The 21,092-nt window shown below is 34.1% G+C and overlaps 1 protein-coding gene across 5 annotated transcripts in view; it reads right to left on the reverse strand.

Moving 5' to 3' along the window:
- Positions 1-310: 310 nt before the first annotated feature.
- PRKD3 (protein kinase D3) overlaps positions 311-21,092 on the reverse strand; it is a 52,154-nt gene continuing 31,372 nt past the window's right edge. For 4 of the 5 annotated variants that reach the window (XM_016162496.2, XM_016162491.2, XM_036224724.1 and 1 more), the window contains 12 exons: positions 20,725-20,908; positions 19,345-19,468; positions 17,683-17,760; positions 16,398-16,674; positions 14,133-14,185; positions 13,331-13,403; positions 12,259-12,365; positions 7,573-7,734; positions 7,244-7,342; positions 5,251-5,518; positions 3,797-3,882; positions 311-2,946 (listed from right to left, as the gene is read on the reverse strand). In XM_016162496.2, the coding sequence (XP_016017982.1) occupies positions 2,773-2,946; positions 3,797-3,882; positions 5,251-5,518; positions 7,244-7,342; positions 7,573-7,734; positions 12,259-12,365; positions 13,331-13,403; positions 14,133-14,185; positions 16,398-16,674; positions 17,683-17,760; positions 19,345-19,468; positions 20,725-20,908 (1,685 nt within the window). In that variant the 3' untranslated portion in view covers positions 311-2,772. The remainder of the gene's footprint in view (positions 2,947-3,796; positions 3,883-5,250; positions 5,519-7,243; positions 7,343-7,572; positions 7,735-12,258; positions 12,366-13,330; positions 13,404-14,132; positions 14,186-16,397; positions 16,675-17,682; positions 17,761-19,344; positions 19,469-20,724; positions 20,909-21,092) is intronic. The other variant, XM_016162492.2, reaches the window with a different exon arrangement.

Raw genomic sequence — 21,092 nt, forward strand, 5'->3', positions numbered from 1 at the left:
TTTATTTGTCTTCTGGCAGTTGTAGTAGTAGACTACCTGATGGTAGTTCCTGAAAAATTTATAATTATTCCAAAATTTCATTCCAACAAATGAGACCTCTAGATAATTATCTCAAATTTCATATAAAATTGTAATAATGAGTTGTTTTTTATTTTAGGCAGTTAAAAAAGTCAGTGTTCTTAAATATAGCATTAGTTCCATTTACAAATACTATTTTCAAAATAGTTCTTACCAAGGCCTGGGAAAATAACACAACCAAAAAGCTTAGATACCTCGATTAGTGCTAGGTGCAGGTTTTCACATGGAAAAATATGGTGATATGGAAATACATTTTATTATTAAGCTTCTTTGAGGATATTTACAAAAAGTGGGATGTAACAAAAAGATATAAAAATGTACTGAACAGTGTCATTATTGACTACTTTGTACATTATCAAATGTTTCTCACAATTATTTCTTATACAAATGACTTCAAGACAAAAAAAAGGTTATGCAGATTATACAGTATCTGGAGTAATTACTCAACTCCAAATTATATGACAGTGCTTTTACAAATTTAGAAGACATAGGCATTCAACAACAAAAACAGAGTGCAATTAATTTCATGGCTTGTAAATATTGATTATGTAAGTATAGCAAACAAACATTCCAGTTAATTTTCAACTTATGCAATAAAACCACAATAGTGTGCCTAATAACTCAGAATTACTCCATTTTAGCATGTTGATATGGACAGACTCACTTTGGAGAAATTTGGGGAAATCATCCTCTATTCTTGGGAAAATACATTTCTAAAAGGTTTTGCAAAATTAATTTGATTTTTGAGACTTCTATATGAAATACTGAGAGACATTGTGGATATCTCCTGGAGATATTTACAGGGAAGCAGTGTAGCAAAATGGTTAGGTGGGTAAAAGGGACTTAAGAGCCACTCTGCCTAGGTTTAGACACCGTGTGATTTTTAGGAGTTATTCTCCATTTGCCTCAATTTCCTTCTCTGTGAGGTGGGGTTCATTATGCTGTTGTGAAGATGAGTTAACATGTGAAGAGGTAAGAACACAGGGGCACTGCAGGTTTGCTACTACTCTCAAAGATATTTTTGATAGTTTTAGGTAAAGGAATAGCTTCAGGGATCTCAAAAGGCCCTCCACTCAGTCTTTGTTTGTTCAAATATGAATAATCTTTTCCTTTGCTTCCTCAAATTCAGTGGTGGTTAGTGATAGTTATCACTTATATTTATTGAATATTTTCATACATATCTGAGCTTCACAACACTGAGAAGGTAGAGGCAAGAACTGATATGCTATTTTATAGACTGAGGAACTCAAGGCTCAGACTGATTGTCACCTGACCAGGCAAATACAGCTAATAAAGAAGGGAGCCAAGATTTAGAAGACTTAAACCCAGATCTTCTGACTCCATATCTTTTGCTCTTTTTGGAGGAGGAGAAAAAGTTTACAATGATTACTGAGGAATGAAGAAACACTCATTAGATTTTATTAGTAGATGGTCCCAGACATTAAATGTTTTTTCTTTTTGGGGGAGGGGGGTAACTATTAGTAACTTTCGAAAAAGCTATGAAAAAGTCTAACCTCTTAAATATATGAATAGAAAAAAATTTCTTCAGCTGGCTGCTGGAGCCGAAATGTTTGAAAAAATATTTTTTCATTTGCTCTGCTGATAATATAGCCCTACCCTTATAAACTATTAAGTTTTCACACTCAACTGCACCTACTTGCACAAACTGCTTAAAATAATTGATTTAAAAACATTCCAGATATCTGTAAAGCCTTCCAATAGGCTAAAGGAAGGAAAAAAGGATACTATTTGCTATTCTTTCCTGTAGCATTAAATGACCCCGCAGTGGCCTAGTTTTCTTCAAATTATTCAACCCTGTGTAAAGAGATAAATCGTACAATTATAGTTTAGATCTACACCCACTGAATATTGGAATCTCACTGGCATCACAGTGATGTCAGTGGGAACATGAGTATTTAGCAGCAGAGTTGAGCTACGAGAAGACATACGTAATAACTCAGCACTCAGACCAGCAGTCCTTACTCCTGTTTTTGTAACATCAGTTGTCCCATATTACCTTAGAGGCTATTGTGATATACTCACAAAAGGTGACTTAATTTTTATGTTGTAGAGAACATATTCTGAGTCTCAGCTCCAAAAAGGTTTTGGAGTCTTGGTAGACCTAAAAAAGAAAAGTAAAAACAGTCCAGCACTCCTTTTCCAGGCATCTAGGAAAAACCCCTCAGTGCCTCTCTCTGGTCAGCTAAACAAATGTTTAACAACCTTATAGCAAATCACATGCTGGTAGGTAGCCTCTCAGTTCTCTCTTAAATGCAAACCTGTTTAGTAATCAACCTTATAAGTCTTGCATGATTTGTTTAATCTATGCAATAACTGGACTCTGGCTTGCCCTTTTGTCCTTTTTAAAAAATAATACAAGAACAGGAAAGGGAGGATAAATTAAGTGCACTATTGTACTAAAGTGAAGGATTAGGAAAAATTATATAAAAACCAGTTATTGCTTACGCTATAACAATTTATGAAAAGCTTCATCTTGGTTCCATTATGTGTTTTTATTACTCAGTTTCCCCTCTTGTACCTACTCATTATGAACTACAGTATTGGTGTCACTGATTCCTTTATTTCCTCATGTCTTTGCATCCTTGCAGATAACCTCCAAAAAGAAACAGTTGTGCAGCAAAATATCAGGCCATAAAATGAAATCCTCCCTTACTGAAGTTAGCCCATTGATAATTAAGGATCTTCTTCCATATCGTCTGGATTGGGAGCCATAATGAAGTGCTTTGGGTATACAAGGTTGTGTGTGTATGCATGTATTTCCCAGCGGGCATCATCACTTTCGTGTGTAATGTAACGTTCTCCAATGCGAGTTTCAAATTCTCTAAGGTCAAGCCAAGTCTGATAGTCCTAGAAAAAAATGAAGTGATTATGAATCATGAACAAAATACTGTCAACCTTTTTTTTTTTGCTTAGCACCCTAGTTATATAATTGACAACCCCTACTCATAAGTGCTTGTTATAAAGTGAGTTCCATTTGTAAGATTTTAAGTTAGCAGTGTTGAAGATAAATACTTTTTCAAATTTAGAGTCTCTATGAAGTAACTAGTTTCTAAAGTTAAAAAAAAAAATCTCAGGCTTCTGCATTGACTAATAATAATCACTGAAACATTTTGTTTTATACTATGAGAGGCCTTATACATCCTTTGCTCCTTAAAACAGGGAAAGTGCTTAGAATTTCTTTATTAGGATAATTTGATAATTGCTGAGAGTAACTGATTGCATTTGTTTTGAAGTTAATTCTATTCCTCACTCCTCTTAAAATAGTTCTAAAGCTTCTTTCTTTATTCTGAAGTTTGGGGTTATCTTTTGACAAGTCTATGTAATAGCCTTTGGAAGAAGTAAGCAAAAGATTTCAAATGGCATTTCTGATCTCTCTGATGCAAATATAAGCCTTTTAGTCAATATTTTAATAATAAAATATATTTGACAAAATAATGTCATGCTTATCTTACAAAAAGGTGAAATGAACACACAGAGCCCTATAAATGACTAATTCATTGCTTTAGGTTCTGCATTTTAATGGTGTACTGCGAAACTTCCAGAGATTCAGTTATACTACAAATTAATCAGTGAAGAAAACTTACATTATTTTAAGACATGCAGAATCTGTTGATCTTAGAGCAATTTCATTAGGTAAGAGAAATCACATATGTCTATTCAAATGAGGACTGCCAAAGAGAAATACACATTTTTTTACCTGTAGCCAGGGATGACTAAGAGATTTGTCCACACTGAAACGTTTTCTCATCTTCACCTGAAGTAGGTTGTTTATCAAGTCAATTGCTAAGGAAAGACAAAATCAGGTATGTGAATTTGGGTGTATAACGAAGTATCCAAAACCTGTGACTCTGCCTGGAAGGTAGTTCGGAGGATTTTTCTTCTCAAGGATATGGCTAAGATGTTAGTGATCCACAAATGTTTACTAAATTTACAGTGTATACATGTTTTATTTAAGTACCTGTTTATTAAGGAGGCAATACAGGTTAAAAGTAGACTCTGAAGCCAGCCTGCCTGGGCAGAAGTTATTCTATCACCTTTTCTGTGTGATATGGGGGTCAGTTGCTAAATTATACTCTGCCTTAGTTTCCTCATCAGTAAAATGAGGTTATTGAGAAGATGACATTAGTTTAATTTCTATATTAAGGGCTTAGAATGGTGCTTAGCCCAGAGCTCTAAGAATTAACTATTATTATTTCAGGATGAATAAAACTGACTGATTATAGGCTGAATTTTTCCCCCTCCAATGATATACTGCTTTCTAGTCATTGCCTTAGCTCTACAGAGGTGCTCAGATTCGGGTGATAACTTATTACCAAAAGTTCATACTATATACATTTTAACATATAGTTCATGGTGTTTTAGTGTATGCGGTGAGATCTTGGCATATATATTTTATCCAGTTATTTGGAGAAATGGACAAACTACAAAACCAAAGCAATCATGTAACTACATATTGACTACAGCCCTATAAAATGATACAACTGTAATACAGATACTAAGGCCTGGACCCAGAGATGAGCCAAATGAAAGACTTATACTAGTTCTGTTTCTCTTCTGTATACCACTTAACTAGCAGATTTTCCATCAGTATTTTAATTATGAGTCTCTCTCTATTCCAAATACCCCAGACTTGGATCCACTGTTCCACTTTAAACAGTGGTCCACCGTGTGCATCAGGGAAGGAGCTGAGTGCCTGAGGAACTGCAAGTATTTAATAGGGAGGAGGGACTATAGACAGGGGGAAGGCCTCAGCAAAATGCAAACACTAGTTCAGAAGAAAGTACACAACCAGGTTTGTGGAGGGGAGCAGTGGGAGATGAGGCTAGAAGCAAGCTTAGGCAGTACCACACACCTACAGCAGCAGCACAGAAGCCAAAATGTTTGGGAGCAGATTAGATAAAAGCAGTATTGGCCTGAAAATGGATTTGGCAGTGGTTACTGGGAAGGACAATTAAAAAGATACTTTAGTAGTTTCAAAATGAGGCAGCTGGGGTTTGGATTAGTGCTATGCCCCGGAAAATGTTAAGGAAGAGTGCCCAGAAATTGGTAATTGAATTTGGAAGATGAGTAGAAGATATTAAAGAGAGACAGGCTGATTTGGGATCACAGAGATTTTTAGACAAAAGGGCACAGCTACAATTCGTTTTTTACCTTCACTAGAAATTTCTCTCCATGGATTTGGTGGGTACATAAATGCAGCATTTTGGATTTGGTCGTTTATATCTTCATCTTCATTAAAAGGAAACGTGCCACTGAGGCTCACATAGACGATGACTCCCACTGACCACATATCTAAAGAACGGTTGTAACCTTTGCTTCTTAGAACTTCAGGGGCTAAGTATGCTGGAGTTCCTACCACAGACCTTCTGAATGACTTCTCACCAATGATGCGTGCAAAACCAAAGTCACACAGCTTCACCTGGAATTCAAAGGATGGTGTTGATTTTATATTTTATATATCAGTCTCTATATACATACTTGTCTCTAAGTATGATAGTGTATCATTTCAATACACTTGCCAACTATTGATTATGAATGTCAAACAACTGTAGACAGGGGTACTGTAAAGTACCTTTCCCCAAAAGGCAGATACATTTATTACCTGTGATCCATTACTAACATAGTATGAAGTGCTTTCCTAGTACTTATTTAAAAAAACCATTTTTGAATTCTAGCTTCCAGAATGCCAAATGCCAGATTGGTGGTATAAGTGTTCAAAGTTTTTTGATGAAATGGAAGGTGCTGATCTTTTATCCTTTGGCTTTTAAGATCACTTTTCTATCATGTGAGCAAGAATTATGTTTCATTTTTGAATCCTAGTGGACTCACAGTGCCTGGACACATACAGGTATTTAACGAACATAACTACTAATGTGGCCAGAAGAGCAGTGTTCGAGAGTGCTTCAAAGAATAGAATTAACTGTTTTCTATGCCTGTGGAACAAATTATTGCTAGTCGGATCTTTACATTGAAAAAAGCTGTATCTGAAGGTAGCTACAGTCACTACCATGTCCATTTGGGAAGAGAGTTCTGGAAGTGAGGTAAGTTTAGAAGAACACTTAACTTGCTGCCTGTCTTTTAGTACAGGTTCCAATTTTGGTGATGAATGATGCATCCATGCTGAACAAGCAAATGCCAAGTACTTTGTGGAGGAAATGCCCTGGCTCACAAAATGTCTTAAAAAAAAAAAGCATTAACATAAATTGTAAGAAAAGAGATTTGGCCTCTACAAAACCAGTGGTATAAATTGTGACTGGAAAGCAAAGATGAAAATGTATTCAAATGCTGCTTGCTACTTAGTGGGATATGGACCCTCATACATGTTTTTATGATGATATTTGTTCTGTGTCTTTATTAAATTTGGCTACTTCTTTATTTGAATCTTTTAAGAACAGGGCTATTGACCATGAAAAACTGTGAACTCTTTTATTTTTTCATTAAATGCCATACTTCAGCTAGTATCTTAATAAAGGTATGTGGCAGTTTGGCACCTTATTTAGCATGGCCAAAGCTAGCACTGGAGCAAAAGGACTATCACGTAAACAATGTTATCTTCCCTTCTCTTCTAGTGTAACAATGTTGGAATCACTAAAACAGAGGTCAGACAATACATTTTTAGTGAAATTTGAGTAAAAAAATCAGTGTATCACACATAGGACATACACCAACACACATATCATCATATGTGAGTGCTGGTGGTGATAGGAAATGTAATGTAATTCTTATGTAGGTTTTGGTGAAAATATTTGAAATACAGTACTTTAAAGAGGAAGAGGAGTCGGCTACCTGCCTCAACCAAACTCTAGTTATTTCCCAGTTCAGGGTTACCCCTAAGATTGTTTTATTTTATGGAGTATTTGTCCTGAGCACCAAGTACCAACCAACGCTAATTTTCCCCACTTCATTCCCAACCCACAAGACAGGGAGATTGCAAACAGTCTACATGCAAAAGGTATTCCTTGAGATGTGGTTAATTCTGAAACATCTTAATGAAAATAATATAATTAGTAACATCTGAAGTCAAATTATTCATGTATTAACTTTTATTTTGGTAAAATGGTTATATAGTTGAACTTACAGCACTGCCTTTCATTACATGGGTACTTCAAGACGATACTTAAAAAACTTCTGGAGGTTATCTCACCTGAGGAAATGGCTCTGCCGATGCGAGCAGCACATTTTCTGGCTTTAAATCACAGTGCACAATATTCTTAAAATGTAGATTCCTCAGAGCAACAAGTATCTGTTATTGAAGAAAGATTTTTTTCAACACCTGAAAAAATCATAGCTAAACCCCAATCTGACCCCTTGAATGGTACAGTAACATGAAAAGTCCAGTTCATCAAGATTTTACAAAAGGTGTATTTCTATTTAAGGTTAACAATTCCCCTACTGTCTCAAAAGGTAAAAGCATGCCTATTTAATTCTCTTATGTAGTTTTTAATTATCCTCTAGTTCTAAGAGTTAAAATACCTGTGTCACCATGAATTTAGTAATTCGCTCTGGAAGTCGACTTTTCTCACTGGAGAGAATCATTTCCAACATATCTCCATGCAGCTTTTCCATTACGACAAAAACACGTTCTGGGGTTTCAAACATACATTCCAGGTTTACAATCCCAGGATGGTGTAAATTCTGAAGAGTTGCAGGATTAATTGTATAGAATACATGGCATAGAAAGAAAAATAGCTTAGAAAAATAATAAAAGCAAAGAAAACAAAAAGTATCATAGATTCTGATTTTTCCAAGTTGTGGAGAGTTGACTGACGCATGAGGGGAAAGAATGTCTCCTCAATTTGATTATGTAATTCCCCCCAGTCCATTACTATGTCTTTTTCTTCCTCATCATCTTTTTAATCTTCTGACACTAACTTTAGGCTATCCAGGAATAGGCACCAATTGCCAATCAAATTTTGGCCAATTACAGCCGTTTGGGGCTGGTATTTGTGAAGATCTTTGCTCAAGAGATGGTTTGGTTTAAATGCTGATTTGGTCTTCCCTCTTACAGGCTCAGCATCTCTTTATCTCCATCATCTCAGGTTTCTCTTGTCTCTTGAGCACAATTCTGTTACCAGGGTTGAGCGATACAAAGATGAATCTGATACTGTTTCTGCAAATAAAGCAACCTATTATATCGGTTAAAAACAACAACAAAAACAAACAAAAAGCTTACTCTAAAGCAGATTTGAGAAGTCAGCCATGCTCAAAAATGTTCAATGGCTCTTTATTTCTGGACATAAATATAAATTCCTCTGCTTGGATTTTAAGACCTTCAAAAATCTGGCTTCATCTTCCCTATTCTATTTTAAATATGCTCTACTTACTTGCCCAAATAATTAAGCTTCATATTCCTTATTAAGAGAAATATATTTTTCTTATACTTTCTCCTTTTATTATATGTACCTAATTACTCTAAGAGGGCACCTATTTTTATGGCCTGAGGCCATAAAAGGTTTTTTTAAATCCACCATCATTTCTTAATTCCCCCTGTTCGGTGCCTTAATTTTTCATAATGTTACTACTTTTCAGGACTACTGCAGTAATTTCCACTATGTAGATGCACCAATACTTATCCCACAGTACCATATTTGTGTATATATCTTACTCTGTAACCTCATAAGCTCCCTGAGGGCAGACTGTGTCTCAGTCATTTTAGCTTAATGTCTGAAACATGGTTCCGATTTTTTTTAAAGTTTAGATAATGAATAAGTGCAAAATATCCACTGTTTACTAATCAACTTAAAACAAATTGATGTTCCAATTCATGAATCAACATGCCATTCCAAGCAGCAAAATAAAAAGTGACAATTTTATGGTAGATAAATGAAAGTGAAATAGCCCACAGTCGTGGGTGTGATAATTGGCAATTAGCAGTAGAAAATTCAGAATATCATAACTTTAGTCAACTCAGAGTTGAAAGTGTGGCTATCCTTCACGCAGTTGTCTATCTCTTAAGGTTCTTTTTTCACCCACCCTCCTTTAAACACACACTCATGCACACACAGAAATAGAAATATAACATTCTTCTCTCTACTTACCAAATTAAACATGCACAGAGTAGTATCTTAAGATCCCCTTAATTTTTTTTTTCATAGTATTCATGGTCATCTCAAGATACTTTTATAATTTTTTTTGATTACGTTGGCTACTTATTTTATTGTTATTTCTCCCCCCCAACCCCTACTCCAAGAGAACCTGCTTTGGATATGTTTCCTGTATTCTTTTCTGTATTAAGTTTACTTCCATTTTTACCTTTGTTAATTCCTTCTGCTTTCCTTAGGCTTACTGTTCATTCTATAACTTCCTAAGTTGAGTTCTTAATTCATTTATTTAACATTCTTTCGTGGTCATTATTTGAAGTTGTAATATTTTTTCTTAGTGATAATCCAAAGCTCTGATATTCAGTATTTTCACAATTATTTTCTAAGTAGTACTCTGAAATCTTCATTTTGGTCTTTGATTAAAAAATTAAGAGTAAAAAAGCTTTCTTCAGGTGATAGGGTTTTTTTGTTTTGTGATTTTGAAATTTCTTACATTAAGATAAAAAATACTGTATCATTCTGAACATGTTTGAATATTTACATATTCAAATAACATCGTTTGGTATAGTGTGATCTGCACTCTTCCACTGTTAAAGCACCCTTTTCAATTCATTTAATGTGTTTTCCTTCGGCTTTCTTCTACTTGAGAAGGTGCCTAGGAAGGATATCATGCTTGTAGATCTCAGAGCCAGGAAAAACAATTCTTATTGTGGTATTGCTTCTTGCGCACACCCTTGCTCCATCTCCATTGTTTCTGGAAAAACTTCTACCTATTTTGTAGGTCTGAACTCTCTTCTATTTTTATTAAAGACGGTATGCTTTTCTGTTTATGTAATTATAAATCCTTTCTATACATAACCATAATTAGACATAATACACATATTACCTTAAGAAATTCAACAGATGGAATCATCCCATTTAATATTTAACAATATTTTATTGATAATTCCCCACATAGATTTATTCAATAAATATTAAATGAGTATTTGCTATGCACCCAGTACTATGTAGGTAGTCTGGATTCATCAGTAAACAAAACTGACAAATATCTCTTGGAGCTTCTTCTAGCAAGGTAAGAAAGGCAATCGGTGAAAAACTAGTCAATCATCTACTATGGAAGTGATGACTACTGTAGCGAAAAGACAAAGCAGGGAGTGCAGACATAAGGGGTACCTTTAATGCTGAAGAGACTGCAAAGGACTCACTGAAGAAATGACATTTGGGCAAAAACGTGATAGAGGTAAGGAAATATGCCATGCACATAATGGGAAGAAGCAAGCATTCCAGGCAGAGGTAACAACTAATGCAAAGTCCGTGAGATAGGACCATATCTGGTCAGTTCGAGGAACAGCAAGAAAGTCAGTATGGCCATCATTTAGAAAAGAGATTCATTTGTTGAATATAGTATCTGCAGTGTTTGGAACTTTTTTCAAGGGATTTCGGTTCAGCTTAACAGTCAAAGATGTCTAAAACTGTCTTGTGCTCATGTCACAATTTTACATATGTGTGTACACACATGCTGAGCAGGTCCAATGTGGTAGAGCAGAAAGAGTATGAGGTTTGGAGATAAACTAAGATTTGAAATCTATCTTCTTGCTGCGTGAGTTTGAGAAAAAATAACTATGTTTCTGACACAAAGTAAGCCATTGACTAAATATAAAAATATAAATATTTAATGTAAACAATTTTGAGAATCTATAACAAAGATAGTATTATATTAAATTTAAGATGACATTATTATATTTGGAGACATGCTACAATCACTTAATTTTACTCCCAGTTGGGCGATTTCAAGGAAGATAACCAGAAGGATATAATAATAAAGTTTGTGCATTGTGCATGATCTGTAAATTCCTATATTCAGTTATTATGATCCACAGTTGATGACGGAGGGGAAAGAGCTTCAGTGTTTAGGTCAGAGCTATGTTTGTGTTTAAAGTGACAAAAAAATCAAGCTTTAGGAATATACCCTTAAATTTTATTTATTTATTTATTTTTTGCATATTAGCTAGACAATGAGAAAGAATCCAAAGTTAGATATGAAAAAAGATCTCAACAATATATTAACACCCTAATACAGAGTCTGAATGCTATTAATGTTCTATTTAAGGTAGTTTTCTCTGTAGGAGGAGGTAGCCTTAAAGTGACCACAGGTAGCTTGTAGACCAATCTTTTGATTATTACTCCTCTGAAAAAGAAGTGAGGCAAATGTTACTACTAATGACTAACAATGTAATAAATGTAAAATTAATTGTGTTGAGAAATTTCTTACCTTCTTCTTCAAGGAAGTATTAAGTTCAGTAAGTGTGTCTTCTCAAACTTCACCCACAAGCAAATAGGGCACTGACAACATTAACTATTAATCACCGTTTCTTAAATATGCAAAAGCTATATAACGAATTAATAGAAACTTGCATATTATAAATTATTTATATGATATTAAACATAAAAAATATTTAAAGTGCTGAAATATTTATCAGAAAAATCAAAAGATAAAGCTAAATTTCAGTTTTCTAGCTGACCCCCAAAAGAGGTAAAAATGTTAAATGAAAATAAAAACACTGAAAATAAAGTCACTGCCACTTTATCTTTAAAAATAGACTTTAATGGATTAAATCTATATAAAATTAAATCTCTAGAGTTTTGTATAAAATAACTACTACTGTTAAAAGGTAAACAATTTTTCAGCAGTCTTTATTTTTACAGTAATTGCTGTAAGAATCATGTACCTCATCTGTGAAATAGTTGGTATAACAATGACTTAACAAAATGTGGTAGATAAATCAAGTACTTTGAGCTCCTAGAATGATGAATTAAGAATGAAATTTTATTTTTCTAAAAGATTTTACTTATGAAAATGTGTTCTAAACAAATTATTACCATAGAGCAAAATAATGATAGGCCTTTCAACTTCCAGCCTTAGTGTAATCTAATTTTTCCTGTTAAAAAAGAACGAATTAATTCAGATGCTCACCAATCCCTCACTGAGCCAAAAGGTCCTAAGATGTGAATAAAACAAAAAAACAAATCTTATTCTGCTCAGTACATTAAACAGCCTTGGATTTAAAACTCATAAATCGAAAATCAAAACCAATACAAAGCAACTTTGTTTTTTTACCTGTAAGATAGCCACTTCATTACGGAGTTGACTTTCTTGTTTTGTGGGAAATCTCATCTTATCAATTACTTTAATAGCCACATCCCTTCCAGTCTTTCTATGTTTTCCTATTTAAAAAAAATTATATATATGTGGAAAGAAGCAAATTAACAGCTCACATACAATACAAAAGCTCTATCACAAAGTAGTCCACAGAATGAAATTTATATGGATTTACTCTTACATTTCTTTTCTTTGGTTCATTTGTCCTTTCTCTTTCACTCATCTTTAATTTTGAGAAATAAATGATATTTTCCCTCTACAGTATTTGCTCCTAACAAAGGATGTTTCATTATTTGAAATGGTAGGAAATTTGAATCAATTTGTTTGGTGAAAAGTAATCTACCTTATTAAATAAATAAAAGTTAACTACCCTGCCTTAGTATTCAGAGACTGTGTCAAGATAAAAACATTGTACCAATGAATTAATTTTATTCTAGATTTACTGAGTCAGTACAGTGATTTAACCACATATTAGAGCTTGGAGGAGTAAGGCCAACTAAGAGACCATTATAATAGTCTCAGCAAGGGATGACAAGAGTTTAACATTTCTTTTGCACCGTAGTTCATAGCTTATAAAGTACTTTTAGTTTTAATTAATATTAACAATGCTGTGAGCTATGCAGGTCAGATTTTATTTCCTCCATTAAACTGATGAAGATATTGAGACACAGTGAGGTTAGATGACTTTCCCAATATCCTAAGTCACAGAGCTGGATAAGATCTCAGGTCTTAAGACCTGCTACAACTTTTATGCCAACAGTAGACAAACAGTGCCATTTGTGTTGGAAAAAACGGTAAGGCACATACGTCAATAAATAAGCTTTCACAGCCCAACATAAACTTCAAACAATTTATTTTTCCCACACAAACATCTTTATGTAGGAGCTACAAGAAGAGATAAAGTAAGGCTATTGCAAAACTAATGTTATGATTGTTACTTAATTGTGACAATACATAACAGGTGGCAGATGTTTTAAGCTTTCGTAATTTTTCTGTGGTATGTACCATATGCCAGTCTGTAGTCACTTACCTCCATAAACAATGCCAAACTGTCCTGAACCGAGTACCTCATCTGCAAAGATCTGGTAAACAGTACTGATGTCCTGTTCAGGAAAGAGAAGGAAATATTATTATCCTCTACAAAGCAATATCAACGTCTCTGACTCTTTTCATTCAAAGACAAATTCATTTGTTTTTATGAAAGAGGCAACTAATTTCTATAACAAAATATTTTATAAAACATAAGCTTTTTAGGTCCTAGAAAAGGAATCCTAATTTTTATACTATCACTCTTAATGTGATGTACTCTGTTAGAAGACCTTTGGGGAAAATGCTCTGGATTTTTAAAAATCTTACATTTATTAAGTAGTAATCTATAAAAAGTAAATTTAGTCTCCTAGGCCTCAATTTCCTCATTGATAAAGTGGATGTAGTAACATCGATCTCAATGGATTTTTTAGTACACTAAATGAGGCTATATATAAAGTATCAAGATGTCCAGGTATTGGTCTACATCTCTTAAATCCATGCTAATTTTTATTTTATCATTATCATAAACATTTATTGAGCCCTAACTGTATATGGGACTCTGTGATAGGTCGCTAATTTGTAACAGACTTAAGGGGCTTATGATATACTAAAGGAAATAGAAAAATCTATTAAAAATTTAAACAATTCAGAACATCATATTAGGGTCAAATCAGTACTACAGTAAAGGCTAGTCTAACATCTTTTTTTTTACTAACTGACCAGAATAACCTATACTTTCTATTCCTTCTGAAAAACACATACTGACTGATATCTATAGCAGCATAACAATAATTTTTACTTACAACATTCTCTTGGATCTGACAATTAGACACAGAGATACTGGTAGACAAATCTTCTGTAAAATATAATATTGATGTATGAGAAAAAACAAAACTGTTAATATATGACTTAACAATATTAATATTTACTGACGTGAATGCTTAGAGTATATTAAATTTTTTAAACTGGCTAACATTCAGTTAATATAATGTAATTACATTTGTTAAAAAAAAATTGATTCACACATGCAATAGTAATCCAACGAGAAAGTGGATAACATATTATATACATCCATACAAAGGAATACTAGTTAAACACTTCCTAATTAGAGCCGTAAGTACCCAGTCAGAAAGCTATCCATGACATATTAAAGGTAAGTTGCAGGATAGTTGCCCTTGAATTAAAAACAAAGAAAAGTATGATTACCTCTGGTGAGTGAGAGAGGTAGGGTTGGGGAACAAAGATTTTAGTCTTTTTATACTTGAATACTGTTTTCATTTATTTCAAACATAAAAAGTATATGTATTACTTCAATAAAAGATTCAAAAGTTAGGTAAATCTGTATACTGACATGAAAATGTATCTGACATATATAAAGTAGTGGATAAAAGCAAATTGTGAAGAACATCCAGAGCATGACCATATTTTTCATAAAAATAAAAATATGGCAATTAGTACAGATGTTATAGGTGCCCCTTCCCCTAATGCCTCCCCAAATCAAAAAATATACACCAAACAAAATTAATGTGTCTAAAACTGCTTAATGTAGTTCCAATTTCCCAGTCTAAGTCAATATTTATTTTGTTTCAAAGGCTTCCACTGTCTAGAGCTCCATCCATTTTAATTTCTATTGCTTCCCAGAACTCTGTTCCAGATAAGTTACAAGGACAGTAGCAACAGAGTAACAGTATCACTAATATAGCAGAAACTGTGCTAACCGCATTAACTGCATTAGGTATTATTATGCCCATTTTAGAGAACTGTAGAGACCAAGCTCACATAGCTAGAAAGCAGAAAACTGGGGTTTTATTCTCCAGAATCCTCACTCTTCACCCTTCTGTAATTTTGCCTTTACGGATTCTTGACCTTAGGGAGGAGTTCCTTGTGTGGGCTTGAGAAGGTTTTAAAACTCAATTACATATAAAATTTGTGAGTATGTGCCTGTATTATATTGGGAAAGGTCAGTAATTTTAATTAAAATATACGACATTTCTAAATCCGCCCCCAAACTTAAGAAGCACTGTGAATATACATCTATTCAACCTCTAATATTAGACCCTGAACATGTTCACAGCCATTGCCTTTGTCCCTTTGATCACACTTGTCTCCTTAACTAGTATCACTACCCAAACTGCCTCCCCCATTCAGCCCTTCCTATCCTAACTAACCTCCCTGAGATCGAAGCTCAAGGTCCAGACACAGTTCTTCCGCCACAAAGTCTTCACTCTTTCTGTACATATTTGAGGTCCCTGAGCAACGCGTTACTCCTTTTTGCACTCTTCTGCTTTATGCTACCATCTAACACCCATGTACCTATGTCTTATCTTCCTAAATAGCTTTTGAAACGCCTGTATTTCTTTTGTATTCTAGATCAGGGCCTAACATAATGCCAAGAACAGTTGCACAAAATAATACAGCTGAACTGAAATGAACTATACTTAGAAATTGGTAATGTTTCAATTTAAATCTATTTGCCTAATAAATGAATATGTTTCCCCATAAATGCTAGTGAGCAGAAAGTGCCATTATACATGGCTTTCTGATTTAGGTTTTATTTTATAAATGTCGTTACTGCGAAGGACATAAGTTTCAATAATTTTTTAATATTTCTGAATGTTTTAATTCAGTTAAAGGAAATAGAGCATTTGACTTTATAGATTTCATGACTGTGATGTGAACTATAACTCTTCATGGCCTGTTATATCACTTAATCCAACGAGAATTCATGGATGCCAAATGCTTTTCCATGCCTTATAGGTTCTTTCATTTAATACTGACAGCCCTATAAAGAAGGTACCATTACAGAGAGGTGCAAAATTTGTCTAAGATCGCATAGTAGGTGGGCCGAGCCAGGATTTAAATGTAGGGAGACTGACCCTGGAGCCTCACTCTGGGGACTGAATGTACATACTATAACCAATATAACCTTATAAAAGAATTAACTAAAGGTATTGGTTACTAAAGTTGAAGCATAAAATGAGTATTAAAAACACATGCATAAACATGACCATACCACGAAATGCTTAAGACCCAGAGGAGAGAAAACCACCAACAAGCGTATTGCTTACTGTGATCTTTCCCTTGCCCCGGAGAAGTGCAAACACTGGCTTGAGGGGTAACAGGCATGAGAGCTTGGCGAATGGCTTTTTCCCAGCTCTGTGCTACATCAAGTCCAACTCCAGTGGCAGCAAGAACAGGATTGTGAGAGATGTCTCCATTGTTCTCACCAACAAAGTATACCATAGTATCAGTGATGATTTCAAAACAGTGTGGGTTGCTGCCTTGTGAAATGTTTGTGAAATCTTGTGGTGAAGATATGCGGAGAATTTCTGAAAGCGGAATTTCCTGAGGTAAAAAATTAAGCATTGGAAAATATAAATACTTGTTTTTATTTTCAAATACACTAAACAACCAAAGATATGCATTTCTAATAAATATCATTAAGATGAACACAAGTATGTGGCACAATACACAGTTAAGTCCTAATGACAGCATCTGCCTTGAATGACCTGCACAGTCCAATAATGCCAGAAGCAGAGTGTGAAGTATAATTAAGCCAGCAGCTCTTTAGCAGGCAAGGAAAGAGAAGATTTAGGAAGCCAATGGCTACTACATCCAATACTGGTCACTTTTCAATTGTCATTAAATCAACTCAACAACTACTTCTTAAGTGGCTGCTGTCTGCAAGATATATCCCCTAAGAGTATGGAGCAGAAATAATATCAGCAAATTAGAATGTCAGTGTTGGTTGTTTAAGGTCATTCTGGTTCTGTCCATAACTGTAACAAGCATCTTAGTTCCATTTCCTAAGGCAAAAATATTTACTTTAAAAAAACCCAACCAAGTCATTAGTTTTACTGTTCTTTCTTACTGATACAATTGCTACACTTTTAATTTTGTTTGGTGTCAGTCTGCCACATGGCAAAAAGTGAAGCAAACTAAGCAAAGAAGACTATACAAAGTAGATGAAGAGCCAAAAGAAGTATCTGAGAGCTGGGGAGTAAGGTGAAATGAAAGATGAGAGAAACATTGACTGCCACGTTGGACTCTTCTAGAGGCCATGATCGTGGGAATGTCTAAATAGTTAACCTAAGTCAAAGTGTCAAGAAGTAAAGCAGCAGCAGGCTGGCCAAAAACAAACAAAAAAACCCACCTTTGGTAGCAGGGTTGTGGGGGTTAAATGGAGGGATGGGGGGCAGGTATTCAACAAGGAACTTACCGGTGACTTCTAAAAACTATATCAGGCAGAGTCATAATAGGTATATTCCAATATAACAATAAATGACTGTTATTTAGATATATTTGGAAAACATACAGTATTTTAACACATTTTTTTAAATGTGAAATCTTTACCTTATAATACTTTGATCCAGATTCGTTTTGAAACAATGTTAGACATTTGCTGTCGAGTCTCCAATAATGCCTCTTTCTCTATAAAATAAAGATTATAAAACAGGTTCAAAAATAATTATTCTTCCAAAGTAGCTGTACTTTCCTTTTCCTTTCATTTCTATTCTTAAATTTGTACTTTTTCAATAGGTTTCAAATTCATTAGGTTCAGAATTCTGAAACTATATAAAGAACAGTGAGAAGTACCATCATCCCACCATCACTCATATCCTATTCCTACCCTTACTCCTGGCAGCAATGTGATTAGGTCTTTGGGAATCCTTTGAGAGGATCTTATGCATGCATATGCAAATGTATATGTACTATACACACACAGAAAGAGAAAGAGAGAGGGAGAGAGGGTGAGGGAGGGAGACAGGGAGGAAAAGGAGAAGGAGAGGCAGGGAAGGAGGGTGAGGGGAGAGAAACAGAATTTCTGACATAAGATTTGACCCCATTTATAGGCTAATGAACAACATGTAAATGTCTGTTTACTCATATTTTCACTAATGTTACTAAACTTTTTGATCCTTACTATTTGATCTGGTATTTCAGTGAAATTTTAAATTGTATTTTAAGATTAAGCTCTTATGTTTAACAATCATTTGTATTTCCTTGTCTGTGAATGCTATTAATTGGCTTTTTTCACTTAGTAAATGCATTTAAAGTTTTTCCATGTCTTTTCATGACTTGATAGCTCACTGCTTTTTAGTGCTGAGTAATATTCCACTGTCTGGATGTATCAGTTTACTTATCATTAGTCTACTGAAGGCCATCTTGGTTGCTTCCAAGTTTTGACAATTATGAATAAAACTACTGTAAACATGCACATGCAGGTTTAAAAACTTATGTGGACATAAGTTTTCATCTCCTTTGGGTAAATAGCAAAAAGTGTGATTGTTGGCTCATATGGTAAGAACATATTGAGTTTTGCAAGAAACTGCTAAACTGTCTTCCAAAGTGCCTGCGCCATTTTGCATTCCCATCAGCAATAAATGAGAGTTCCAGTTGCTCTACGTCCTCCTCAGCATTTGGTGATGTCAGGGTTCTGGATTTTAGCCATTCTGATAGGTGTGTAGTGGCATCTCATTGTTTTAATTTATATTTTCCTGATGACATATAATGTGGAGCATCTTTTCATATGCTTATTTGCCATCCTAGTCCCTCTTTGTTGGTTAGGTATGTGTTAAGGTCTTTGACCTACTTTTTAAATCTTGTTTTCTTTTTAAGTTGTTTTCTTACTCGTGAATTTTCAGAGTTCATTGCATATTCTGAAGAAGAGTCTTTATTAAAGTCTCTTTTGCAAATATTTTCTCCCAGTTTGTAATTTGTCTTCTCAGTCTCTTTACACTGTCTCTCACAGAGTAGAAGTTTTTAATTGTAATAAAGTTCAGCTTATCAATTATTTCTTTCATAGATCATGCATTTGGTATTACATCCTTAGACCTTTTCTAAATTTCTAGTGCTCTACAAGTTTGTAAAGACAAGATGTTACATATTCTGTCTTTTAAAAATTCTTTACAAATATATATACATATATATGATTCTCATTTTGAATTTAAAGCTGCACAAAATGAAGCACATAACGAAGTTTCACTACCACACAGAATGTCTGTGATTACTGACCAGGGCGTCCCTGCTGGTGTAATGGACCATCCATCCTTCTTTCACCATCGTGCTGCTCTTCCTTTTTGTGTGCTTAATGGACTGTACAACCCTCATAAGCGGAATATTATTGCTTGTTGATGGACTAAAAAATATTTAATATTTATGATAAATATCAATAATTTTAATTTGAAAAAAACATACATACTATAAGTTTATCAAGCCCTTTTAAAGATAATTAAGCTAAAATTTTTCAAAATATATTATGGAGACAAATAATAGCTTAAGAAAATAAATTAATCCTGTTATGATGATATATAGTTGATCTATAAAAGATTATGGTAATACCATAAGTCCTCATTATTTGTTATAAATATTTTCTGGAGATCACGAAACATAAGAAAACAATGAACAGAGCAGAAAGAATCCTCCCTAATTAGAAGATCTGGAGCCCAGGAGAGGGTCCCATTTGGGAATGATGTTAAGGAAGCTTCCTGCCCTAGGGAGCAAGATAAATTAGTAAATTCATAACCAGGCAAAAAATACACCTATACTCAAATTCACACAGTTTAAATGTCAAATTCAATTGTTCATATTCTTATAAAAAGTACTTATTCTAGTAAAAGATATTGAAAATTTACAGATATTAAGAAAATAAATAATGTAATGAGTCAAATCAGGTAACATTGAAACATGGGTCAGTAACAGTGTCACAAGAAAAAAAGAGCAGTTTGGAGGGTGCATATAAAAAATACACTGTTTTTGAGTTTGAGTCTCGAACAGTTAATACGTTCCCTTAAATTATGAAGTTAGTCATGATTAGCAAATTAGCTAAGTTTGCTTAAGAGTCTCCGAACTGGGTAAACATAAAGTTTTAGTTAAAAATAATGATAATAAGAACTGTAATTTAAGGATATGCCAAAGCGAATAGATGACAACTCAGTCATGTAAAACTGATAAATGACACTTTTACTTTAAATACTTCTTTGTTGCTAATGAAAAACAAAACCTGCCAACATGCGAACATTTTACTACAAAGTAGTACATCGGGTAATCTCCTTGCATAAAGGCTATGTGAAAGTGGTTGCTTTAACTGGTGGTTCAATTCTGACATCTTGTGGGGGCTGTTCCAGAGCTAGATATGATATCTAGACTATATTTAAATAAAGCATTTTTCTCTTTAAGAAAACAGGATTCTCACACCTTCTCATCTTGAGTGGATGGCAAAATGATTTATTTCAGAAATACTGTGGTGCATGTCAAAAAAAACACAATTTAATCAGATTTCCAATTAAATATTTAGGTTGCACTTAAAGAGATGTGGAGTTTTTTCTTCATTAATGGTGCTCCCAGGCTGACCCTGAATTTGGAAGTAGCTTGAAATATCTAAACGTGTATTACCTAATTGTTTTAACAGCTTCTTCATCTCTTTCCACATCAAGATCAGCTGGATCCAGGAAGAATATCTTATCTTCTGGAGGAGATGGTTCTTCCGTGTCATCCAAACCCCGACTACCATCACTGTTCATGTCACTACTGTCAATATCCATTGGTATATCTGTGTCTGTTCCCAGACTGGAAGGTTCTGGAAAAATTTTACATGAATTTCAGAGTTTTATATGAAGGGCTATCAATACATTTAAACAAAGGCAGTATGTTATATATGAAAAAAAGTTTGAAAATTCAATGAAAATGTAGGAAATTATGATTCAGGATAAAGAAATATTTCTAAGGAACGATACAAATAGCACAAACTAAGTCACAAAATT

Source organism: Rousettus aegyptiacus, unplaced genomic scaffold (assembly GCF_014176215.1).
Source record: "Rousettus aegyptiacus isolate mRouAeg1 unplaced genomic scaffold, mRouAeg1.p scaffold_m13_p_7, whole genome shotgun sequence".
Classification (NCBI taxonomy): Eukaryota; Metazoa; Chordata; class Mammalia; order Chiroptera; family Pteropodidae; genus Rousettus; species Rousettus aegyptiacus.